The 26,776-nt window shown below is 45.6% G+C and overlaps 1 protein-coding gene across 1 annotated transcript in view; it reads left to right on the top strand.

Annotated features, from left to right (window-relative positions):
- LOC309523320 (glypican-4-like) overlaps window positions 1–14,680 on the top strand; it is a 127,825-nt gene extending 113,145 nt beyond the window's left edge. The window contains exon 2 of the mRNA XM_082207123.1: window positions 14,437–14,680. Coding sequence (XP_082063249.1) covers window positions 14,437–14,634 — 198 coding nt within the window. The 3' untranslated portion in view covers window positions 14,635–14,680. The remainder of the gene's footprint in view (window positions 1–14,436) is intronic.
- The last annotated feature ends 12,096 nt before the right edge of the window (window positions 14,681–26,776 follow it).

Raw genomic sequence — 26,776 nt, 5'->3', positions numbered from 1 at the left:
GCTAATCTACTCAGAGAACGAGGAGCAGCATGTAAAAGATGTCAGGGAAGTGCTAAAGAGGCTGCAGGAGAACCAGCTGTGGGTCAAATTGGAGAAGTGCCAATTCCATGCCCGAGAGGTGGAGTTCCTAGGTTACAGATTGTCGGACAAGGGATTAGCCATGGACCCAGGCAAGGTGCAGGCTGTGTTAGAATGGAAGACTCCCAAGAGCCGGAAGGACGTGCAGAGGTTCCTGGGGTTTGGGAATTTCTATAGGAAATTCATCAAGAACTTCGCCCACTTAACAGCGCCCATAACAGATTGTCTAAGCAGCAAGAAGAAGTTTGAATGGACGGCGGAGGCTCAGCAGTCCTTTGAGAAGCTAAAGAGGGCTTTCGCTTCGGAAGAGCAACTCTTACACGTAGATCTGCGGAAGCCAATGAAGCTGGAGACGGACGCATCAGATTGAGCGGTGGGAGCTGTTTTACTTCAGCCGGGAGATCGTGGAGAGTGGAAGCCGTGCGCCTTTTTCTCAAGGAAACTGAATAAGTCCGAACAAAATTACACTGTGTATGATCGGGAACTGCTGGCCATTCATGAGGCCTTTCGCCGATGGAGACATTTTCTAATAGGTGCACAGCACAAGATCCAGGTGTGCACGGACCACAAGAACCTAGAGTATTGGAGAACTGCACGTGTCTTGAATCAAAGACAAGTGCGATGGGCACAGGAGTTTTCAAAGTTTTTTTTTTTTTTTGAGATTAGGTACGTACCGGGGAAGGAAAACGTCCGCGCAGACGCCCTTTCTCGCAAACCAGAGTACTTGGAAGGAGAGGGAGTACTGGAAGTACGTCATGTCATACCAGAGAACCAATGGGGGTGTGGGGGAGTGTTGGTAGGGAGGCAAGAACTCATGGGGTGGACGAGGGATGACCAGTACGCCCAAACCAAAATCAGAGAGATCGAGATCCGAAATGCAGCAGAAGCTCAGGGGGGGGGTTGAGGTAAAGGAGGGGGTTTTGTACTATAAGGGAGCGTTGTACATACCCGAAGGGGACTTGAGAGGAAAGATACTCAAACAGCTTCATGACAACCCCACGGCGCCCCCTTGAGGATTTTGTCCGACAGAGGCTGGCAATTCACTTCCAGGTTCTGGAGGAGACTGATGAGCCTGTTAGAAGTGGAGGTGAGTTTCTCGACGGCCAGACATCCGGAGACCAACGGGCAAGCAGAGAGAGCCAATAGCATACTTCAACAGTATTTGCGCTGCTACGTTAACGAAAGGGAGAACGATTGGGTGGACAAACTAGCACTGGCTGAATTTGCATACAATAACGCGGAACATGTGTCCACGGGGATGAGCCCTTTCATGGCCAATTATGGGTGTCACCCCAGGGCTTTCCCAGGGGAGGGGGAGGGAAACTGGAGTGTACCGGCAGCCGAGCAATTTGTGGAAGAAATGGAGGTGTTACACCAACAACTCAGGGTCAACCTGGAGAGGGCGAAGGAGGCGTACAAGAGGCAGGCGGACAAGCACCACAGAGAAGGGGAAACCATAAGAGTGGGGGACCGAGTGTGGTTGTCTACCCAAGGGTTACCGTTCAAAGGGGGGTGTAAGAAACTACGGCCCAAACGATTGGGACCGTTTGAGGTAACACAACAGGTGAACCCTGTAACCCTGTCGCTTTCAAACTCAGACTGCCCAGCAACATGAAATTGCACCCGGTTTTCCACAGGTCCTTACTCTCACCGTACAGGGAAGGGAGGGAGCTTATGGGACAAGAAAGAGAAACACGCATGCATCCATGGGTGGAGGAAAGGGAACTCAGTAGTCATGCAGCGGAGATCATTGATTCCAGGTGGAGAGGAAAGCGGGTGGAGTATCTGGTGGCTTGGGAGGGGGAACCCGAATCCGAGAACACATGGGTTCCAGCAGAAGAGATCAGGGATGAGTATTTGCAGGAGGAGTTCCATCGCAGGTTCCCAAGAAAACCCAAACCTTTAGGAAGGTTCTGGGAGGAGCAATTTGGGGACACGGAGGAGGAAGAGGAGTTTATGGGATTTCCCCCCTCTGAAGAGGAGGAAGGGGGAAGATCCGAGGAGGAGGAAGACGAGTGGGCAGAAGAGGATGCGCAAAAAGACGGCAGCAGGTGGAGAGAGGTGTTTGAATCCTCTGAGGAGGAGGACAACTCCTTCTGAGGTTTTCCAGCTTCACCGTCCCAGGAACGGACGGGGGAGGAAGGAGGGTCTGGGAGGGAGGTGGATGTCAGGGAACTGGCATCGGAGACCAGCAGAGAGAGAAGTCGCCCCGATAGTGCAGGAGAGGGAAACACCCACTAACGGATTCTGCCAAGCGACTGAAGCAGACGCACAGGAGTGCGCTTCAGTTAGGGAAAGGTTTAAACAACAAGCAGTTTAGGGAAGTCGGTGACTTACACACAAGCAACTACAATTCCCATTACAATTATTATACTTAATTCGTCTTACTTAACCAATTTTAACTTATAGACCTCAAATTAAACAACAATACTCATTCTTTACACCCTTTTCTAAGGTCGACCCAAATTCCCTTTCACGGGTTTCCCAATTTTTATATTAATTACAAAACAAAATAACAGAAAGACAACATATAATTATACACCCTTTGGATTCCAAAACTCTCACCCCCCCTTTCCCGGATTCGATCCCCAAAAAATGTCCATCAATCCATCAACTATCAGCCTGGAGATCTCACGTCCGAGGCCCTCAAATCTCTCTCAGTCCCTCTCTGCTGGTTTTTTTGGTAGTCCTTTATATTAGACATCAAGTCTCGGAGAAGCTCTGTCCCAATAGGGTCTATGTTTCTTCTAACCAGACCTCCATGTTCAAAAGTGGAGCCCAAATCTTGTTTCTTGTTGCTTTTAAGTCCAAATGTCCCAAATGTCCCAAAAGCTCCAACTTTCGCCTTGATCAGATTTGTAATCCATAGGTCTTCAGATCTCCCCATAGGGAGATCCCTCCAATCTTCATTCTCCAATTCAAACCAAATTCTCATCATCCAGATCTTGTTTTTCTTAGCATCTATCTTAGCAGGCCACTGGCTCTCCTTTGTCGTCTGCGGCATTTCAGCTCCTCCTTCCCACTCCTCTGAAACAGCACATATCTCTTCTTGTTCAGCTGCATAGGTTTCTTGAGTCAAGTCCTTGACACAATCAGCAAGTTTGTTTACTTTTAAATTCAAAGTTGTAGCATTTGTAGCCAAAGCTTCACTCTGACCTTGTAACTTTCCCAAGAGAAAAAAACATTCTATCCAGCTCAGCTTGTATTTTTCCACCTGCAGCCATTGTAATGTCTCAGAACCCCCTCTAGAGGGATTCTAGTTACTTAAAATTCCTTCCAACTCCAATCCAACATTCAAGTTAATTTGTTTCTATTCTTCTTTATTTTCAACAGTTTAAAGTCAGATTGTAACAAAAATAACCAGCAAAGATAGCAGAAACCAATTTTTTTTCCCTTTTCCAACTTTGACAGCTAATTTGACAGCTGTCAAATTCTTTATGTCTCCTCAGCAGGCTCTCTCGCGGATCACTCCCGGATCCCGGGGGGTTGCACTTCAGCTCTTAAAATCAGTTCTTATCCTCCAGCAAAGTTACTTATACTGCCAAGTCGTGGAATTAATAGCTTTTATCCCATAAAGAGAAGGATGTTCTCTCAACCTTAGTTATCAATTCTTGCTTTAATTTGTCTACAGAAAGGGGAGACGGACTTCCTTTTAGCACCTCCCCCGATCGTGCCAAATTCAGAAAAAAAGATTTTTAGTTCCAATTTCCGTACTACTCAAGGGTTGTTACTTTTAAAGTCCAAATGTTCAAAGGAAGAAGTCAGCGCTCTCCGGCCATGGCATGCGGCTTCACTCCGTAGAAGAAGCGGTCTACTCTCAGCACCACGCCACTCTCCGTCCCCCGCTCCGAAGCCTTTAAAAAGGCTTCTTCGCGGGTCGGGGGGGTGCAAATGGTGCCCGCCGAGTCACCAAGTCCACAGGCTTCAGCGCCTGTGGTTTCTGAGGGTCCCCGCGAAGCCGCCGCGGCAAGACCCGTCTTCTACAGAGCCGATTCCCTCCGGAGCTCGGAGGGAATCCGCCATTAGCCTTTCGCGCTAACCCGGAAGTCCAACCCAAGGGTTACCCTTTAGGGGGGGGGGGTGCAAGAAGTTGCAGCCAAGGCGGCTGGGACCGTTTGAGGTAACACAGCAGGTGAACCCCGTGGCATTCAAGCTCAAGTTGCCTGACAGCATGAAGATACACCCGGTGTTCCATAGGTCCCTACTCTCACCGTACAGGGAGGGGCGGGAATTCCCGGGGCGAGAGGGAGAAGTCACCACGCACCCGCAGATAGAAGAGAGGGAACACCACAACCTGGCCACGGAAATACTCGATTCAAGGTGGCGAGGACGCCAGGTGGAGTACTTGGTAGCTTGGGAGGGAGAACCCGGGTCGGAAAACACGTGGGCTCCCGCGGAGGCAATCAATGACGGGTATCTTGTGGAGGAATTCCACAGCCTGTTCCCGGACAAACCTAAACCACTAGCGAGATTCTGGGAGGATCAATTTGGAACCACAGACGATGAAGAGGATTTTGTGGGTTTTTCTGCATCCGAAGAGGAGGGAGGAGAGGCTTCAGAGGAAGAAGAATCAGACTGGGAGGCCCACCCCGTGGGAAGGGATCGGAGCGGGTGGGAAGCGTGTTTTGAATCCTCAGAGGATGGCGACAGCTCCTTCCGGGGGTTCCCCGCATCGTCGGCCGAGGAAAGGGACGAAGTTGGATCAAAAGGTCGGGCCGGAAGTGGAGGGGGTCCTGGGGGGGAGGTGGATGTCAGGGAACTGACATCGGAGCCAGAGGCGGAGGCAAGGCTCCCAAGTGATGCTGGAGAAGGGCCCAGTAGTGAGAGAGGCAGCTCATCAGCTGGGGAAGGAAATCAGCGTAACACCAGGGATAAAGGGGGGCAGATGGGGGAATTGGCGAGAGGGCTCCAGGACTCCTCGCCGGAGACCAGCGGGGAGAGCACGGGTCCTCCGCTACCCACACCCTCCCTGCGCAGAAGACTTCCGCGCAGGGAGAGTAGGAGGAGACTTGGCGTCAAACAGCTTTTATGCTGTAAAAGGTTTAAGAAACGCCCACTGACGGATTCTGCTAGGGACTGAAACAGCCACGAAGTGAAGGGCTGTCCGGACAGAAAAGGTTTAACCAGGCAACCTAGCCGGGAGTGGCGGCAACTTACGCACGAGCAACCCCTATTATTATTATTACAATTTTGTATCTTTTTCTTTATAGCATTCTGTTGTATGAGGAATCCTCTCATCACAGCTTTACTAGCATCCCAAATGACTCTTGTTTCTACCTCTGTATTTATATTTAATTCAAAATAGTCTTTTAGAGTCTTTTGGGCCTTTCCCACCACCTGTTCATTCCTCAACAACCCATCGTTCATCCTCCATCTGAAGGAGCCCTGCAGACACAATTTCAGTTCCAATAACACTGCATTATGATCAGAGCATGTTCTAGGACATATTTGGATTTTTGTTACCCTTGGATCTAAATCCCTGGTGATCCATAGGAAGTCGATTCTTGAAAATGTCCGGGACGAATTTGAGAAAAAAGTGTAATCTTTCTCTATAGGATTTCATAGTCTCCATATATCTGACAGATCATATTTGTCTACCATATCAAAAAACAATTTTGGGAGTCTACCTGCATTTTGTACTTTCTGCTCTTGTGATTCATCCATAAGTGTGGAGACTACTCCATTCAAATCTCCCATTAATATTATTTTGTAATCCAGGTAATCATTAAGCTTTAAATCCAGATTTCTTTAAAAATCCACTTTTCCATCATTTGGTGCATAAATTCCCAGTAAAATATATTTATCGCCTTGTGCTGTAATTTCCACGGCAATGTATCTCCCTTCCTCATCCTTAAACAACAACTTGGGGTTCCATTTTTCTTTAACATAAAAAAACACTCCTCTTTTTTTAACCTTGCCTGATGAAATAAAGTCCTGACCAAGTTTTTTATTCTGTAAAATTTTTCTATGCAGTCTTGTAACATGTTTCTTGCAAGCAAATTATATCCAAATTATGTCTCGCCAAAGTATGAAAAACTTGGCCTCTTTTTTCGGGGAGTTTAAGCCATTAACATTCCAGGAGTAAATTTTTAAAGACATCTTAGTTTTTTAGGGGCCTTTGGCCCCAGCACCCAAAGAACGGGAACTTTCCAAACCAAGTTTTTTTGCGTTTTTCTCCAGAAATCTCTCTTTCTCTCCTACAGTTCTGATTTTTTTGTTTCCTCCCTTGGAATTTGAAGGAGAGACCCTCTGGGAATTCCCACCTGAAGAAAATACTTTTCTTCCTTAGAGCAGTTGCCAGATCTGTGTAGTTGTTTCTCAAAGATAAAAAATGTCTTGGGACTTCCTTGAACAAAATCACCGCTTTGCCCTTAATTTTTAAACTTTTTTATAATGGTGCCCTAATAGAATGTCTCTTTGTTCTTTTGTTTTAAAAATCACCATACAGTCATGTGTGATTTTAGAATCCTTTTTAGGGCCAAATCTGTATGCTTTGTCGATCCACAAATTTAATTCTTCTTTTGAGATCTCCCAGTAAGTTGAAAATTCTTCAATAAGCCAGCCCCACAAGTTGTCCTGCTCCTTCTGGACTACCCCTCTCAATCTCAAATGAGCCTCCTTCTCCTTCAATTGAAGAAACACAATTGAATTTTGTGCTTCCTGTTGTACAGTTTCTAAGTCCCGGACCCTTACCATTTCCAATTGTGTAATTCTTGCCTCATGTGAAGTAATATCTGATTTCACTGTCTTCAGGTCCTGCTTCAGTTCAACAAAGTTGTTCCTCAAATCTTGAATAGTTTTTTGGTTCCCTCTTACTTCTGTTTTAATTTCCTGAAGAAGTTGCATTACAGATTCTTCAAATGTTGGTGCTCTAGAGTCTCTTCTTGGTTTAATTTTTGCTTTCTCTGGTCTCTCAGGCTTCTCTGCCTTGTCTCCTTTGTCTCCCCCATCCATTCTTTCTCTTGGCTCACAGGCAGAGGTACCTGGCCTCCCCCGAGGCAATTGAGCGAGATACTGTGTTTACCATCCGTCTGCGACCCCGGCAGGCTAGGTAAACAAACCCGGCGATTCTTCTCATTAGACGTGAGATAGAACACACCCTCTGCTTTCCTCTTCTTGTCTCCCTCCCTGCAATCTCCCAGGGAGGGGAAATGAGACAGACAGGAGTCCTTTCTACATGTTTTATTCCTGTCACTCAGCAGTACATAGAAATGCGACCGTTCCCTTCAGACTCCATCAGAAGAGACTCAACTCCTCCCCTGTACTTCCAGCACACGTCACATGACACTCTGAGCTAACATCCGGTGCTCAGTACAGAGAATAGGCTCCACCTTTTCTTCAACAGTACATCTGCAAAACAACAGCATCCTGTTTTGCATTCCAGCCATCTGGAGCTGGCTTTTGCCTTGGTGCATTTTCCCAACACTTTCTCTCCCCCCCCCCAAAGTCAACTACAGTCACAAGGGGGAGATAGTGAGATAAACAGACTGAGTTCCCAGCTTTCAATAGCCCCCACTCCAAAATAAGAGTCTTTCCTCCCCACAGTCTTTCAATCTGTACAAACCTTTTTATTTACTCCAACCAAGTCCCCAAAAGTTTATTTCAAGCCTTTAACTTAGTAACCAGAGGATAGAGATACAGTTCCAGATTTTTTTGAGTTCTGGCAGCTGTGATTACTTTATATTCCCCAAAACGGAAAACGAAGGTTGAAAGTATTTGATTCCTTTGTTACGTCACAATGGAGTCTAGCCTTCCCTCTCCCGCAAGGTCTGCTTCCACAAAGAAGATATAACATTTTAAACAATTCCCAAGTTCTTCTGCAGGGAAATTACTTTTTGTCTTTCCCCCCCTTCCCCCTGCTAGAGAGGGGGTAATTAGTACACTTGAAAGTTTCTAAAAGAATAAAGTTGAAGTTGCGGCTTTTGGTAACGTTAGCTGCTTTCACTTTTGCTTCAGCAGAAGGGATCGACCTCCGTTTTTAAATCCCTTTCCTTCCCAATTTTTAAATCCAATTTGAGTTACTTTACTCGTGATTTTCAGAAAGGTTAAGTCCATTTTTTCTTTGGAGGAATTGGCCGCTCACGATTGCCAGACTCAGAGCTTCACGCTTTCAAGTAAGTGAGTTGATTCCCCAGTGTCACCGTCTCCAACCCCACTCGCACTCGGCACTCTTTTTTAAAAAAATGATATTTATTGAAACACAGGAATTTTTTTTTAAAAAAATACACAAAAAAGACAAAGTTACAAAAAAGGAAAGAAAAATAAAAATAAAAACACAAAAGGAAAAAGAAACAATAAAACCATTTTTTCCAAATTCTCCAGATTTCATTACCTTCTTTCCCTGACCTCCTCCCCCTCCCATCTCTTGTTTCTTGATTGGTAATTGTCCCAGCAAATCCTTTCCATAGTTCATAATATTTTATCACTATGTTTTCTTACTCTAATCTCATTTTATCTTTTAAAAACAAACTTAAAGTTTACAACTCAAATCTCTTTTTTTTAAGAATTCCTCAAAATCAACCCTTTTACCAGATTCTTTAAATATTTTAGCCAGAGCCAATTAATTTCATTTCAGCATTTTCCCAACATTCATAAAACTTTTCTAATAATAGTTATAATATAATAAAAAAGTTCAATTCAAACTTCTTCCAGCGTCCCCTCCCCCGGGTTGTCAGTCTTTTTCCCCCATTAGTCTAGCGCATTAACCTGGTGCCCTTATATCCGAGGCCCTCAGATCTCTTCCATGTCCCTTTCGCAGCTCTTCTTCATTTGTTCCTTTCAGTCGCAGGAACTCCAGCCTTGTAGTATTTTTTACCCTTTTCGACAAATCAGCCCCTTTCGCATAGTCCAGACTAAGCTCCATGTAATGTTTTACAGCATGTTTCAGATTCCCTCCAAACTTAAAAAGCTCAACCACTCCAAATCTCTGACAGCCCATTTCCGGGCTCTGAAAGTCCAAACCTCCCAACATAGGGGGTTCAGACCAACCCCCCAATTCTAGTCCAATCAAGACTTTATCTTTCAAATCCAAAGGCTCATTTTCCTGCTGGGCCAAAAGTCCCTCCATCTCTGGCTCCCAAGATTCAACAAAGTCCTCTTCTTTTCGTTGTTCTGTCTTAGCACACTCCTGTTTTAATTCCTGAATGGGCTCCTTATGATTTTCCACTGCCTGATCAAGAGCACTGGCAGCTTTTGTCATAAAGTCCATCTTCTGACTTAATTGGTCCAATAGGGCGCTTATGTTGCAGAGAGCACCCAACAGTGCTTCTGAAGTCATTGTCTTACAAGGTCACAGAACTCTTCCCACGATCGAAATCAGTAAACAATTGCAGTTCCCAGGTTACAGTTTCATGGCTCCCCTCTAGGGGGAGAAACTTCCGATTGTTCTTTACCTCGAGTACCTAAGGAACAAAGTATCTTCCTCAAAATATTCTGTCCATTTTCTTTTCTTTTCTTTTCTTTTTGAAAGCGAAAAGAAACAATGGAGTCACAATGTTTCCCTCCTTTTAACTATCTGTCAAAGTATTTCTTTCTGGTCAATGAGCTTCAAACGTCAAATCTGACCCCCCGCTCCAGGGGCAGGACGGTGGAAATTTACTTTACTTTCACTTTATTTCTGCAGGTTTTAACAAGTCAATAAAAAGACCCCCTTCTTCTCCTGCTTCCGAAGGGGGGTTCCACTGTTTTAAATGGTGAAAGACGATCTTTTAAGAGAGATTTTTAAGGCTCTAGTTTGCATTGTCTTTGCTTTGTTATAACACAAGGGAACGGAAAGGCGACTTCCTGTTTAGCTCTTTCCGTTTCAGTACCAAATTGGGGTAAATTTTAAAGTCCAGATTCCTTTAACTTCGCCAGTGCTTGTTTAAAATCCAGATATTTAATGTTCCAGTACTCACGGTTAGTTATTTTAGTGCCAAATTGTCCCAGGAAGAAGGCAGCGCTCTCCGATGACAGCTATGCGGCTTCGCTCCGCAGAAAAAGCAGTCGACTCACAGCACAGCGCCACTTCCCCCTCTTCACTTCGGAGCCCGTTTCTGGGTTCCTTAGTGGGTTGGGGGGCGCTAAAGGTGCCCGCCGAGTCCCACGGTCACAGGCTTCATCCGCCTGTGATTTCCAGAAGGGTCCCCGCTACGCTGCAGCGGTAAGGACCCGTTTCATGCGGAGCTTGTCCCTCCTGTTCAGAGGGAGTCCGCCATCATCGGAGGCACCACCCCGGAAGTCCCGCACTCGACACTCTTTTTAGAGCTTACTGGGGAGCGAGGGAGTCGTTCCCGGCACCCACAGGAACTCCAGGTCCTCAGAACGCTCGATCTGAGGGTTTTTCGGGGTGCCGATGCGCTCTAGCGGCTCTCCCCTTTCTTCAAAGCGCCGGTGCTCTTTCCACGAAAGAACTCCTGTCCGCCATAATCGGGTGAGCCAACTGGAAGTGGTAATACAAAAATTTAAAAAAATATTACGAAAATCTATATAAAAAGGACAAAGATTTAAAAGTAGACAACTACCTATATCAACAGAAAATCCCAGAGATAGATAGATAGATAGATAGATAGATAGATAGATAGATAGATAGATAGATAATACAAATGCTAGACTCTTCGATAACAGTACTAGAAATCAGGAATGCAATCAAGAAAATTAAAATAGGGAAAACACCTGGTTCAGACGGTCTTCCAGCAGAATTCTACAAAAAAAAAAATGGAGGAAATCCTAACAATTCCACTAGTTGAAGTAATGAATAATATCCTCAATAAAGGAAAGATTCCAGACTCATGGAAGGAAGCCTACGTAACATTAATACCCAAACAGGGAGGTGACCCGGGGTCAATATCCAATTACAGGCCAATATCACTCTTAAATTGTGATTATAATTTTTTTGCCAATATATTGGTAAACAGACTTAAAGAAGCAATCAATGAAATCATACATCCAAACCAGTCCGGGTTTCTCCCAGGAAGACAAATCTCGGCGAACACCAGAAATATTGTGTACATTTTAGAATACCTAGAAGCCAAAAACGGTAAAAAAGCAGCCCTATTATTACTTGATGCAGAAAAGGCCTTCAACAATGTCTTGTGGTATTATATGAATAAACAACCAGAGGTAATGGGTCTAGGAACAAAATTTAGAAAAGGAATAGAGGCAATATACGAACAACAAAAAGCAAGATTAATAATAAATGGCAACCTAACAGACAATATCACCATTACTAAAGGAACCAGTCAGGGGTGCCCTTTGTCACCCCTGTTATTTATATTAGCTTTGGAACTGCTGTTACATAACATCAGAAAAGAGGAAAATATAAAAGGAAAAGCAACTGGAGAGAAATCTAATAAAATCAGAGCATTTGCTGATGATATAATTATAACAACACAGGATCCGATTCAAAGCGTTCCAGCGGCTATTGATTTAATCATAAAATATGGGAAATTAATGGGCCTGAAGATAAACCACCAGAAAACAAAGTTATTTACTAAAAATTTAACACAGGAAGAGAAATTTGAATTACAAGAAAGAATAGGTCTGGAAATTAAAAATAAGGTCAAGTATCTGGTGATTTGGATTTCAAATAAAAATATAAATCTCTACGAAGATAACTATATTAAAACATGGAAAGACATAAAAAAGGATATGGAAAATTGGACCAAACTCCATCTCTCCCTTTTGTGAAGAATCTCAGTAGTAAAAATGAACATTCTGCCCAAAATGATTTTTTTTGTTTCAAACTCTACCAATTTTAGGAGGAATGAAATGTTTCCAGGATTGGAAAAAGGAATTAGCCAGATTTCTCTGGAAAGGAAATAAACCGAGAATCAAACATCAGGTACTGATAGACAAAAGGAAGAGAGGGGGATTTGGACTACTGGATCTGGAATTATACCATGTAGCAGCGGGATTGGTATGGCTAAAAGAATGGATCACCTTAAAAGATACGGATGTGTTGGACCTTGAGGGGCACAACAACCGGTTTGGCCTATCTAATATATGAAAAGGTGAAGGTCCACAAGGGTTTTCTTAGTCATGTAATAAGGAGATCGCTCTATAAAATATGGGGTAAATATAAAGGAATTTTAGAACCAAAGATACCCTTGTGGACATCTTGGAACATGCTGACAGCGCCCTAGTCTGTCACTCTAGAGATTATGGGCAGGCATCCAGGTCTTGCAGAGCTTCCTTGGGCTCCTCACATGATCTGCACTGCATGCACCCGGTTCCAGGCTACAGTTGGTTTGGTGAAATTCCCAGGGGGTCCCAAAGATGACAAATAGGATTACAGCGGTACCTCTAGTTACGAACCTAATTTGTTCCGGAGGTCTGTTCTTAACCTAGAATCATAGAATCATAGAGTTGGAATAGACCACAAGGGCCATCGAGTCCAACCCCCTGCCAAGCAGGAAACACCATCAGAGCACTCCTGACATATGGTTGTCAAGCCTCTGCTTAAAGACCTCCAAAGTAGGAGACTCCACCACACTCCTTGGCAGCAAATTCCACTGTCAAACAGCTCTTACTGTCAGGAAGTTCTTCCTAATGTTTAGGTGGAATCTTCTTTCTTGTAGTTTTGATCCATTGCTCCGTGTCCGCTTCTCTGGAGCAGCAGAAAACAACCTTTCTCCCTCCTCTATATGACATCCTTTTATATATTTGAACATGGCTATCATATCACCCCTTAACCTCCTCTTCTCCAGGCTAAACATGCCCAGCTCCCTTAGCCGTTCCTCATAAGGCATCGTTTCCAGGCCTTTGACCATTTTGGTTGCCCTCCTCTGGACACGTTCCAGTTTGTCAGTGTCCTTCTTGAATTGTGGTGCCCAGAACTGGACACAGTACTCCAGGTGAGGTCTGACCAGAGCAGAATACAGTGGCACTATTACTTCCCTTGATCTAGATGCTATACTCCTATTGATGCAGCCCAGAATTGCATTGGCTTTTTTAGCTGCCGCGTCACACTGTTGGCTCATGTCAAGTTTGTGGTCAACCAAGACTCCTAGATCCTTTTCACATGTACTGCTCTCAAGCCAGGTGTCACCCATCTTGTATTTGTGCCTCTCATTTTTTTTGCCCAAGTGCAATACTTTACATTCCTCCCTGTTAAAGTTCATCTTGTTTGTTTTGGCCCAGTTCTCTAATCTGTCAAGGTCGTTTTGAAGTCTGATCCTGTCCTCTGGGGTGTTAGCCACCCCTCCCAGTTTGGTGTCATCCGCAAATTTGATCAGGATGCCCTTGAATCCATCATCCAAGTCGTTGATAAAGATGTTGAATAAGACCGGGCCCAAGACAGAACCCTGTGGCACCCCACTAGTCACTCTTCTCCAGGATGAAGAGGAACCATTGATGAGCACCCTTTGGGTTCGGTCAGTCAGCCAGTTACAAATCCACTGAGTGGTAGCATAGTCAAGTCCACATTTTACCAGCTACTTTACAAGAATATCATGGGGCACCTTGTTGAATGCCTTGCTGAAATCAAGGTAGGCTACATTCACTGTGTTCCCTTCATCTATCAGGCTTGTAATTCTGTCAAAAAATGAGATCAGGTTAGTCTGACATGACTTATTTTTCAGAAATCCATGCTGACTATTGGTGATCACAGCATTCCTTTCTAGGTGCTCACAGACAGTTTGCTTAATGATCTGCTCCAGAATCTTCCCTGGTATTGATGTCAGACTGACTGGGCGATAATTATTTGGGTCCTCTCTTTCCCCCTTTTTGAAAATAGGGACAACATTTGCCCTCCTCCAGTCTGCCAGGACTTCGCCTGTTCTCCAGGAATTCTCAAAGATGACTGCCAGTGGTTCTGAGATCACATCTGCCAGTTCTTTTAATACTCTTGAATGCACCTGAAACTGTTCTTAACTAGAGGCATACTTTCACTAATGGGGCCTCTAGCTGCTGCCGCTGCGCCACCAGCACATGATTTCCGTTCTCATCCTGGGGCAAAGTTCTCAACTTGAGGTAACTCTTCCAGGTTAGTGGAGTTTGTAACCTGAAGCGTTTGTAACCTGAGGCGTTTGTAACTCAAGGTACCACTGTACTCCTTCCTTCACAGTCCTTTCTCCAGCCTCTGCGCACCTTCTCTCCTCCAGCTGCTTTGCTTCATGGCAAGGGGTGGGGGAGACCAGTGTGGCCCCATCCATGAGCTGGTGAAGGAGCAGCTGGTCCTGCTCTTGCTTTCCTTGTCCCACCCTGTTCCTTTTCCCTTTTGTGCTGTGTCTATTAGATAGTGAGTCTGCTGTATCTTTTGGTATCAGTTCTTAGAAAATAGTAGGCGCTTTATAAATGTTAAAGACAATAATAACAGTTCTGTCTGTGGTTCTTCTCCCGGCCCCTCCACCCATGCTTTTATTTTTGTTCTCTGCAAAGGTCAACCCCACACCACAGGGGGTCCAAGCCTTGCTAAAGATGATGTACTGTCCGTACTGCCAAGGCCTAGTTGCTGTCAAGCCATGTTACAACTACTGTTTCAACGTCATGAGGGGCTGCCTCGCCAACCAAGGCGAGCTGGACACGGAGTGGAATAACTTCATAGGTGAGTGGCTTTTGTTTGTTCAGTTTATTTAAACCAGGCGATGGAGAATTAACAAAATGAAACAAACCCCTGTGTGATTTAATTAATTATTTAGAAAAGTGTATATAGACTGCTTAAAAAAAAAAAACAGAACAACATGGCTGGCACAAATTGATAAGATGTTGCCCAAGAATAGGGATCCCAGGAAGGTTGTCAGCTAGGGGAAAGAACAAGAGATAGGTTAATAAATAAGGTTAAGATACAAAGGATGGATCACTGCCTTGCTGTGGCGAAGGGGCTTGAATAACTCAGAGAAGCTATGAGCTATGCCGTGCAGGGCCACCCAAGATGGATAGGTCATAGTGGAGAGTTTTGACCAAACGTGATCCACCTGGAGCAGGAACTGGCAAGCCACTCCAGTATCCCTGCCAAGAAAACCCCACGGACAAAGACAACAGGCATATAAAAGTTATGATGCTGGAAGATGAGCCCCTCAGGTCGGAAGGCGTCCAACATGCTCCTGAGGAAGAGCGGAGGACAAGTACAAGTAGATTCAGAGCTGATGAAGTGGCTGGGCCAAAGCCGAAAGGACGCTCAGTTGTGTCAGTATATGAAAGCAACGCAGCTGCTAACCGGCAGCTTGTTGACATCACAAGATGCGGCTAGCTGTGGGAAAGAAGATTCCCGGAAGTTCACAGGCTTCTCAGAGCTCTGTGAAGAGTGTAATTTGAAACCTTCCGTTTGCGTATGTACAGAAAGTTTGTCAGACTTGCTAGATGAAGTTTGAAGTGGTCGGACATGATTTCTGTAGTGCTGTAAAGTCAGAAATAAAAGCATGTAAATAGACATTTCTGACTGTCTCCTTTCCCTGCTAGGGAAGCAGCAGGAGGGGGTGTGCATTTACCCACGCTGGGAAAATGTCGCCTATCAAAATCTCCCTGGTCTGTCCGGGATGTCACCCAGAGGAGGTTACCGGTAAGCAAGCTCCGAGAGCAGTGAGAGGGGCCAGCCTCTCCGGAGGGGGCTTGTTTAACCAACAAGTTGCGGATATGCCTGGAAGCGAAAGGAAAGTCCAATGCTGTAAAGAAAAATATTGCATAGGAACCTGGAATGTAAGAACCATGAACCTGGGTAAGTTGGATGTGGTCAAAAATGAGATGGCAAGAATAAATATTGACATCCTGGACATCAGTGGACTAAAATGGACAGGAATGGGCGAATTCAGTTCGGATGACCATCATATCTACTACTGTGGGCAAGAATCCCGTAAAAGAAATGGAGTGGCCCTCATAGTCAACAAAAGAGTGGCAAAAGCTGTACTGGGATGCAATCTCAAAAATGATAGAATGATCCAAGGCAGACCTTTTAACATCACAGTAATCCAAGTTTATGCACCAACCACTGGTGCTGAAGAAACTGAAACTGACCAATTCTATGAAGACTTACAACACCTTCTAGAAATGACACCAAAGAAGGATGTTCTTCTCATTATAGGGGATTGGAATGCTAAAGTAGGGAGTCAAGAGATAAAAGGAACAACTGGCAAGTTTGGCCTTGGAGTTCAAAACGAAGCAGGGCAAAGGCTAATAGAGTTCTGCCAAGAGAACAAGCTGGTCATCACAAACACTCTTTTCCAACAACACAAGAGACGACTCTACACATGGACATCACCAGATGGGCACCATCGAAATCAGATTGATTATATTCTCTCCAGCCAAAGATGGAGAAGCTCTATACAGTCAGCAAAAACAAGACCTGGAGCTGACTGTGGCTCAGATCATCAGCTTCTTATAGCAAAATTCAAGCTTAAACTTAAGAAAGTAGGAAAGACCACTGGGCCGGTAAGATACAATATAAGTCAAATCCCTTATGAATACACAGTGGAAGTGAGGAACAGGTTTAAGGATTTAGATTTGGTGGACAGAGTGCCTGAAGAACTATGGATGGAGGCTCGTAACATTATACAGGAGGCAGCAACGAAAACCATCCCAATGAAAAGGAAATGCAAGAAAGCAAAGTGGCTGTCCAACGAGGCCTTACAAATAGTGGGGTAGAGAAGGCAAGCAAAATGCGAGGGAGATAGCGAATGATACAGGAAATTGAATGCAGATTTCCAAAAAATAGCAAGGAGAGACAAGAAGGCCTTCTTAAACGAGCAATGCAAACAAATAAGGGAAAACAATAGAATGGGAAAAACCAGAGATCTGTTCAGAAAAATTGGAGATATGAAAGGAACATTTTGTACAAAGATGTCACTGGAAGGACAGATCGTGAAGCTGAGGCTCCGATACTTTGGCCACCTCATGAGAAGAGAAGACTCCCTGGAAAAGACCCTGATGCTGGGAAAGATGGAGGGCACAAGGAGAAGGGGACGACAGAGGACGAGATGGTTGGACAGTGTTCTCGAAGCTACAAGCATGAGTCTGACCAAACTGCAGGAGGCAGTGGAAGACAGGAGTGCCTGGCGTGCTCTGGTCCATGGGGTCACAAAGAGTCGGACACGTCTAAACAACAATATATTTTCCCCATTCCTTATTAAAATGTTGGTCTTCCTGATTTCTGATACTTCCGGTCATTTTTGTCATTTCAGCATAGTCCATCAGCTTAATCTGCCATTCTTCTCTGGTAGGGACTCTGTCTTCTTTCCATCTCTGGCAGCAGTGGTCGCGAACATAGTCTTTTCTGGTCTATTGGTATTTTGGCACCTAGAATTCCTAGATGGAAAGCTTTGGGGTTTTTTAGGAAAAGTTATTTTAAATATTTTCCCCCCAGTTTATTATATATCATCTCCCATAATTCTTTTACTACTTTACAAGTCCACCACATATGGTAAAAGGTGCCTTCTTTTTCCTTGCATTTCCAGCATGTATTTGACCTTGTTTTATACATTTTAGCTAATTTGCTAGGAGTTAAGTACCAACAATACATCATTTTCATATAATTTTCTTTAGAAGTATGACATCCTGTAAACGACTAAACAACAATAAGATACAAAGAAGTCAGACTCCTCTAGATTTACACCAAACCAAGACTACCGTATTTTTCGCACCATTGGACACACTTTTTTCCTCCTAAAAAGGAAGGGAAAATGTCTGTGCGTCTTATGGAGCAAATGTGTGGTCCCTGGAGCCAAATCGCCGTTGCCCTGCACTGCTGGGCTGCTCTTCAGGGATGGGGGGAGGAGCCACAGTGCTCTGCCGGCAGCCTCCACTTTCCCCTGAAGCCCCGGCAACATTTGCAAGCAGCGGGAAGGCTGTGCGCCTTTGCCCTGCGCTCCTGGGGTGCTCTTTGGGGGTGGGGGGGGGGAAGCCACACTGCTCTGCCTATAGCTTTTGCTTTCCCCTGAAGCCCCGGCAAGGTTTGCAAGCAGAGGGAAGGCTGTGTGTTCCTGGGATGCTCGTGGGGGTGGGGAGCAGCAAATTGCTGTCTCTCAGTGCCTCTTAATTCAACTGCAAAAGATTGCCTAACTGGATTCTGAGCTCCATTTGAAGTTTAAAAATATTAAGTTTGGGGATTTCTTCAAGTAGCAGTTTTGCGGAAATAGTCATAAATACATGCAAAGCATCTCCACAAACCAGTAACAGTGAGCTCAGCTAAAACCGAGCAGGCATCTGGCTCAGGAACAGATTAAACTGCACAACTATAACCGGACATCCTGTGTGTTTGTGTGTGGACCATGTTCCTAGCAGCTAATCTTTATTGCTGAAAAGAGGCACTGATATTCCACTCCAAATCTATAATTCATTATACAAATTCTTACAAGTACAGTCCACCTATACCAAACCAAAAACATTGTGTTCTCTTGGTATTGAATGGAAGCTATTTATCTGCCCTCTTTTCCTCCTCAGTTCTTTGCTGAGTCACCCCATTTTGAATCTTCCTTTCAAAACAACCAGGCCTGTTTTGAGAAAACTTCAGAGATTTAGGAACTGGAGCACAATCATTGGATCTCTTTGCTGTTCCTCCATACTCCAAGCACTTCTCATTTGCACAGCCCTGGTTTCTCTCCCTGACTATTAATATTCTTGATTAATAACAGTAAAATGCTCAAATTTTAGTTTTTGTGACTGCTGCCAATACTGACTTCCCAGTGATAATGAAAACAGCTACATTATAATGGAATGTCTGTACTTTTTCCAATCTCTTCATACCGTGGCTCGCTTTAAAGCAGCAAAGTGGACAGGAGCCACCCACTTTGCTGTTTTAAATAGTTTAGTACAACATTTGAGTCAGATTTTTCTTCTTCTTATTTTCCTGCTCTAAAAACTTGGTGCGTCTTTTGGTCAGGTGCGTCCTATGGAGCGAAAAATACGGTAGTTGTTTAGTTCTTTAACTAGTAATGGACCCAAATATAAGCATTTTGAAGCATAGAAGGTTACACTTACTTTATGACACTGAACTTTGATGTTGAAAGTCCAAATCTCAGTTGTATGGGTGTATGTATATATCTCAATTTTAACTCATGAGCTATTGCTGCAATCTGCTCCGATTGTATATTTATCTTTGTGAACGCTGTTTTTATTGTGTTATGTTATGTGAGCTGGTCTTTGACTGTAATAAATTATCTATCTATCTATCTATTATCTATCTATCTATCTATCTATCTATCTATCTATCTATCTATCTATCTATCTACCTGTCTGTCTGTCTGTCTGTCTATCTATCTATCTATCTATCTAAAGTCTTTATTTGTTAGTTCAGTGTGCTGTGGCACCCTGGGGTGCCTTGAAGGATGGTCAGGCGTGCTGCAGACAAGAGGGCCTGCAGCGGAGGACTCCCAAGGAGAGGGGAAAGGAGAGGCGGCTGAGGGAACACACCACAAGGGAGGGTGTTCAAAAAGGGGTGAGGGGCTGCTGGCTCTGCAGGCAAGGGGGAACATAACTGGGCTCCTGAGGTTCAGAGTATGTTTTCCCCACTAGGCACCTGAGCCCCACAGGGGAGTCACAGAAAGAATGTAGTTGGTCAAGGGAACTGTGGACTCAAAAAGATTGAAAACCCCTTTATTAGTGGATCCCCCCATTTAATTTAATTATATTATTTTTCTCTCGGTTTGTGCCACTCCCCTTACCTGTTAAGAGCCATGCTGCATAAAGTGTGATATAGCACCTGGCTGAATTTTCTGACAGCATTTTACTGAACAGCTCTAAGCACTGTATCCAAAACAATATAAAGTAATGATCCACAATACTTAAAAGGCCAATGTCCATCCAACAAGACTAAGGTTCCTTATCCCTTCCTTAGGCCTTTTGAATATTTTTAGTACCATCGGGATGCAACTGAAATTTTCTGCTCCAGGCATCTAAATAGCTAGCCCTGTTATCAGTGGAGCAAGGAGAGGACTTCTGAGCCTTCTGAGAAATCCACCCTAAGTAGCTCTGGGACTACAATTCACAGGGTCCTTTGGGGAAATCCTGAGAACAGGGGTGGACAAATATGTCAATTTTGGCTTCTCCCACTTTCTAACTTTTCTAGTATAAGTTCATTTTGCTACTCTCCCACATCAGTCTGGATCTCTCTTTTAAAAAGTCCTTGTAAAAATTCACTAGCATTTTAGTACTTGTTTATCCTAAGGAACACATTTTTGTGTGCAAATTTTCCTTATACATTGCATTGTTTTATGTTTCTGTTCTTATTATCATTGTTCCTCTTATCATTAGTATCATTAAATGTGTTGCCTGCTCTTCATCCAGGGCAGGTTGCAAACATTTAAATTTTGTTGTTGGAAACAGTTAAAACCATTTACAGTCACATGTGATATTAATAACCCTTCACCCCAGATAGAAACAAGATCGTTGCTTTTTACTAATCACAAGCAGGAATTCAAGAACTGTGTGGGATGGATTATAGCGGAAGAGAGGATTGGTGAACGGTGAGAACGGAGGAAAATTTTATGACGCAGTTAAAAAACGGCGTCTTGCCAAGACAAGCTTGCCGGAGAAAGAAGGACAGGGGAAGGAGAATCAGGACCATTGGAATGAGAAGGAATGTTGGAATGCAATCTTGACCTGACAGAGCCTCCTGATATACTTGGCAAGTCTGAGAAAAGTAAAGGACAGACCGAAGATTAATTTTTTTATGGAAGCGTTGAACAGCGGCTGTCCCTGAGCGATATGATCTTTGGAGAGTACAAAACCCACACAGAGGATGCCTGTTTTCAATCTGCTTGTGAAAATTATCAGAGATTGTAAAGAAAGGAATATACGATAACAACAAGAAGATGAAGAAAGTAATAAAGGACTATCTGGATTGAACTGGATAGAACTGTTTAATAAAAGCAGCAATATAAGTGATGTTTGGACTCTTTCGGAGCTTTGGACTCGTTAGGAGCTTGATGTATGGGTACCCCCAACAAAATTTAAAATTCGGCTGTATAATTTGGAATTAATGTGATTTGGATAATGTGATGTGATTGGCCTGTTAATAAAAATTATTTTTTTTAAAAAAAAAAAACAACAAACCATTTACAGTCACAGAAACAGAGCTGGTCCTGTTGTTTTTCCACTAATGCATGCAGATGTGTGTGTGTGTGTGTGTGTGTGTGTTTGCTTGTTTGTTTTATAACCAAATATACACATTTTTACACAGTTTTTTGGTCAGAGAGCTTCACCGCAAAATGTGAAGTACTGCACACATTTTGATAGATAGCTGCAGCTTGGTAAAAAGTAGAGGTTCACGTTAAAAGGTGATCTGAAGTGAATTTCTCACCCCACCCCATCATTACCTAAGAACTTGGGTAGCAGAGATGACAAGGCTTGCAAATGCTGTAGCAGGAATGTTTTCCAGGTAGCCAAGACACAGTTACACTCTAGCAATTGCCCTTTTCCTGGGCTAAAAACCTTTCTAAATTCCCTTGCCAGACTGTTCTAGCCATGGCTCCGGATGATTTTCTCTCCCTCCCCCCCTCTTCTCTCTCTCTCTCTCTCCGTGTGTGTGTGTGTGTGTGTGTGTGGGTGTGTGGGTGTGTGTGTAGGGGTGTTGTTTGGCATAGAGACTTTATATCCCTTCCTCCTGGGGCTTGTTACAGAGGCTTGCCTTGTCCTGCGCCTCTGCACCGAGCCTTCAGAAGCCCAGTTTCACCAGAGAGGATGTGAGCACACTAGCTAATTCATCCAAGACCATAACCAGAAGAGCTCAGGGCTGAAAAGAGTTGCAGCAAAAAAGTGCAGAATGTTTCAAAGGAAAAGGGTGTCGGAATCTCCGCTACGACCGAGCTACTCCTCCGGTCGAGTCCTCCGGAATCTCCCCTCTGACAATGATTAACGACCTGAGTCTTTGATAAGGCTCCAGGCACGTTCCCCATTCAGCAGAGTATCATACACAGCAAAAGAGACGAGAAATACGAGCTACATTGCTAGGTTTTATTTTCTAACTATGCAGACAGTAAGAAATACATCCTCTCTCTGTGAAAGCAAAGAGCAACTGAAAACAAAGGAACAGGAAACCAGTAACAACACATCCATCTCCCGTCTTCCGTGAGACTTCCAACAGCCTGGAATGTCTGGAATGCAAAACAGAGTCTTGTGACTCCAAGCACTGCACATTGGCATAAACAGAAACCAACATCCTCCCCCTTTCTGTGAACACCACTGGGCAGTGTGCCAGTACAATCTCAGTACAAACCCAGTTTCTGTACATAGGTACAGTGTTGATCCCTTGGAATAACCTTGGACAATAAATCAGCAGGAATTTCATCACCTGGCATATAGGACACAGTTACGAGTCCTTTCTGAACACATTCCCTAGCATGTTGCAGCTTCAATTGGAAGTGCTTTGTGCTTTGCTTACAACCTTCAGAATTCAGCAAAGCCAAACATGCTTTGTTGTCCTGATAAACCTGGACTGGACACTTTACAGGAATTCTCATGTCTTGACACAATTGTAACAACCATTCACAATCCACAAGTGAATAAGACAGTGCATTCAGTTCAGCTTCACAAGAACTTAAGCTTACTGTTGTTTGCTTCTTCCACAACCAATCAAATAAACCCTGGTTGTACATGTAGCAAATTCCAGATGTTCTTTTCCTGTCTGTAGTGTCACTTCCAAAACTCGCATCAGCAAATATCTCAAGACCGCCAGACTTCTGATTGTTAAATCTCAGTCTGTAGTGCATAGTGCCTTTCAAATAGCGTGCTATGCGTTTCAGAGCTTTCCAATCCTTAACAGTAGGATTGTTGACATATCTGCTTAGCAAATTAGTGCTAACTGCAATGTCGGGTCTTGAACATCTGGCAATGAAGTTTATAATAATAATAATAATAATAATAATTTATTATTTATACCCCGCCCATCTGGCTGGGCCTCCCCAGCCACTCTGGGCGGCTTCCATAAAAACCAAAAATACAATAAAATATCACACGTTAAAAACTTCCCTGAACAGGGCTGCCTTAAGATGTCTCCTGAATGTCAGGTAGTTGTTTATCGCCTTGACATCTGCAGGAAGGGTGATCCACAGGGCGGGCGCCACTACCGAGAAGGCCCTCTGCCTGGTTCCCTGTAGCTTTGCTTCTCGCAATGAGGGAACTGCCAGAAGGCCCTCGGCGCTGGACCTCAGCGTCCGGGCAGAATGATGGGGGTGGAGACGCTCCTTCAGGTATACTGGACCGAGGCCGTTTAGGGCTTTAAAGGTCAGCACCAACACTTTGAATTGTGCTCGGAAACGTACTGGGAGCCAATGCAGGTCTTTCAAGACTGGTGTTATATGGTCTCGGCGGCCGCTCCCAGTCACCAGTCTAGCTGCCGCATTCTGGATTAGTTGTAGTTTCCGAGTCACCTTCAAAGGTAGCCCCACATAGAGCGCATTGCAGTAGTCCAAGCGGGAGATAACCAGAGCATGCACCACTCTGGCGAGACAGTCCGCAGGCAGATAGGGTCTCAGCCTACGTACCAGATAGAGCTGGTAAACAGCTGCCCTGGACACAGATTTGACCTGTGCCTCCATGGACAGCTGTGAGTCCAAAATGACTCCCAGGCTGCGCACCTGGTCCTTCAGGGGCACAGTTACCCCATTCAGGACCAGGGAATCCTCCACACCTGCCCGCCTCCTGTCCCCCCAAAACAGTACTTCTGTCTTGTCAGGATTCAACCTCAATCTGTTAGCCGCCATCCATCCTCCAACCGCCTCCAGACACTCACACAGGACCTTCACCGCCTTCACTGGTTCTGATTTAAAAGAGAGGTAGAGCTGGGTATCATACGCATACTGATGAACACCCAGCCCAAACCTCCTGATGATCTCTCCCAGCGGCCGCATGTAGATGTTAAAAAGCATGGGGGAGAGGACAGAACCCTGAGGCACCCCACAAGTGAGAGCCCAGGGGTCTGAACACTCATCCCCCACCACCACTTTCTGAACACGGCCCAGGAGGAAGGAGCGGAACCACTGTATAACAGTGCCCCCAGCTCCCAGCCCCTCAAGACGGTCCAGAAGGATGCTATGGTCGATGGTATCGAACGCCGCTGAGAGATCCAGCAGAACTAGGAAACAGCTCTCACCTTTGTCCCTAGCCCGCCGGAGATCATCAACCAGTGCGACCAAGGCAGTTTCAGTCCCATGATGAGGCCTGAATCCCGACTGGAAGGGATCCAAATGGTCCGCTTCTTCCAGGCGTGCCTGGAGTTGTTCGGCAACCGCTCGCTCAATCACCTTGCCCAGGAATGGAAGATTTGAGACTGGGTGATAGTTGGCCATCGTGGCCGCATCTAAAGATGGTTTTTTAAGAAGCGGTTTAATAACCGCGTCTTTCAGCGGGTCTGGGAAGGCTCCCTCACGGAGGGAAGCATTCACCACCCCACGAAGCCCATCGCCCAGCCCTTCCCGGCTTGCTTTTATTAGCCAGGATGGGCAAGGATCCAGGAGACAGGTGGTTGGTTTCATTCGTCCAAGCAGCCTGTCCACATCCTCGGAGGTAACAGATTGGAATTGATCCCACTCAACTTGACCAGACAGAACTCTTGCACTCTCCCGCCCCGGCCCTGCTCCCACGGTGGAGTCTACTTCTTCCCGAATCTGAGCGATTTTATCTGCAAAAAACTTTGCAAAATCATTGCAGGAGAACATGTGGCCCGTACTGGGCCCCAATGTTGCAGGTGGTTCCGCTAAATTGTGAACCACCTGAAAAAGTCTCCTGCTGCTGTTTTCTACAGATGCAATAGAGGCGGTGAAGAAATTCTTCTTCGCCGTCGCTATCGCCACTTGGTAGGCTCGACGTTGAGCTCTAACCTGTGTCCGGTCAGATTCGGAATGAGTTATCCGCCACCGGTGCTCTAGCCGTCTCAACGATTGTTTCATTGCCCTCAGATCCGTGGAAAACCACGGGGCTGTCCGGGCTCCATGCAATCGGAGAGGGCGCTTCGGAGCCAAACAGTCAATAGCCCTGGTTAACTCCACATTCCAGCGGGCCACCAGGGAATCAGCTGAAAGGCCATCAACATGGGATAAAGCATCCCCTACCACTCTCTGGAAACCATTTGGATCCATTAAGTGGCGGGGGCGGACCATCCGAATTGGTCCCACCTCCCTGCAGAGGGGATGGGTCGCAGAGAAGTCCAGTTGCACCAGGAAGTGATCTGACCATGGCACTTCTTTCGTTTCGCTTTTACTTAGTGTCAGATCACCAACATCCATAGAGGTAAACACCAGGTCCAAGGCATGTCCACGGCTATGGGTTGGGCCAGACTTATTCAGGGACAGCCCCATGGAGGCCATGCTTTCCACGAAGTCCCGAGCGGCCCCTTGTAAGGTCGTGTCGGCATGGATGTTAAAATCCCCTAGGACGACCAAGCTAGGTGTCTCCAGGAGAACATCCGCCACGACCTGAAGCAGCTCGGGCAGGGAATCCTTGGCGCAGCGGGGAGGTCGGTACACCAAAAGGAATCCTGTACTGCCCCTATTGCCCAACTTCCAGAACATGCACTCAGAAAACTGGGTCTTCCCAATAGGACGCCTGGTGCAAACTAATGACTTCCTAAAAATCACTGCAACCCCCCCTCCCCGCCCACATGACCTGGGTTGCTGTGCGTAAGAGAAACCTGGTGGACAAGCAGCGGCAAGAACAGGCCCATCTGCTTCACCCAACCAAGTCTCTGTTACACAAACCAGGTCAAATCCTCCATCCATGATCAAGTCATGGATGGCAGTGGTCTTATGAATCATTGACCTGGCATTGCACAGCAGCACCTTCAGGCTATGTGGGTATCCCTTGCTGATTCTAGTATCCGTCCGGACAGGACCAGACCTGGAGGCAGGGATAGTCCTCAGACAACGACTAAACCTGCCTCCTCTGTAATGACATGGTCTGGTCTTAGCGTAACTCCTCCTCCTACCCGTGATCACTGAGATCGGTTGTCCCAGTGTATCCCCCCCTGTGGAACATGCCCCAGCCATTTTGTGGGCTGGGGCCCACTCCCCGGCAGCCCTGACCCCTCCCCCTAAAAACAAAATAACACCTTAAACAAACAAACAAAACCAATAAAACAATACAAACAAAAAATATAAAAATTACAAAAAACATCTGTCAGGGGTTCAGAGACAGAGGCAGAGATGAGGGGGGAGACGGAGAGCGATGGGGAAGAATCCCAGGACAGTGAGGAAGAGAATGACAGTGACTTGAGGTCTTCCATGAGTCTGTCAAGTGAATCAGAGGATTCCCAAAAGGAGGCGCCCCTAGTCAGGCAAAGGGGGGTGACAGGGGGAACCTGCCAGGAGCAGGGAAGCAGCAGGGAAACCCCGAGTGGGAGTGGGAGATCGGGATCGGCTTCCCAGCAGGAACGAAGTGAAGAGAGAGGAGTTCCCAGTGTGACACACGGAGCAGAGCAGGATGGAGACGGGGGAAGGAGATCAGGGCAGGACGTCATGCCGGAAGAGGAGGAGAGTAGTACAGGGAGTTGTGTAAGTGTCAAGAGGAAGGTCAGGGGTAGCGAACGCGCGCCAAGTTCAAATGTGGAGGCGCACGGAAATGGAGAGAGCCCGGAGGAGGAGCCTGGCCCCAAAGCACGAAGGAGGGGGGGACAGGCGTCTGAGGGATCGGCTTCAGGAGAGAGCAGGAGGGAAGGAACCCAGGGGGGCAGAAAGACCCTGCGGAAAAGAAAGGACAGGAAAAGGTGGTCTAGCACAAGCCTCTTAAACTGGTGTAGGGGCGCGACCGATTCAGAGGGGACTTCAAATGTCTAGCCTAACAGACACGGGGCTGCGCG

This window comes from Podarcis vaucheri (genome assembly GCF_965113315.1).
Source record: "Podarcis vaucheri genome assembly, chromosome: W".
NCBI lineage: Eukaryota > Metazoa > Chordata > Lepidosauria > Squamata > Lacertidae > Podarcis > Podarcis vaucheri.
This window is presented reverse-complemented; position numbering and strand designations above follow the sequence as displayed.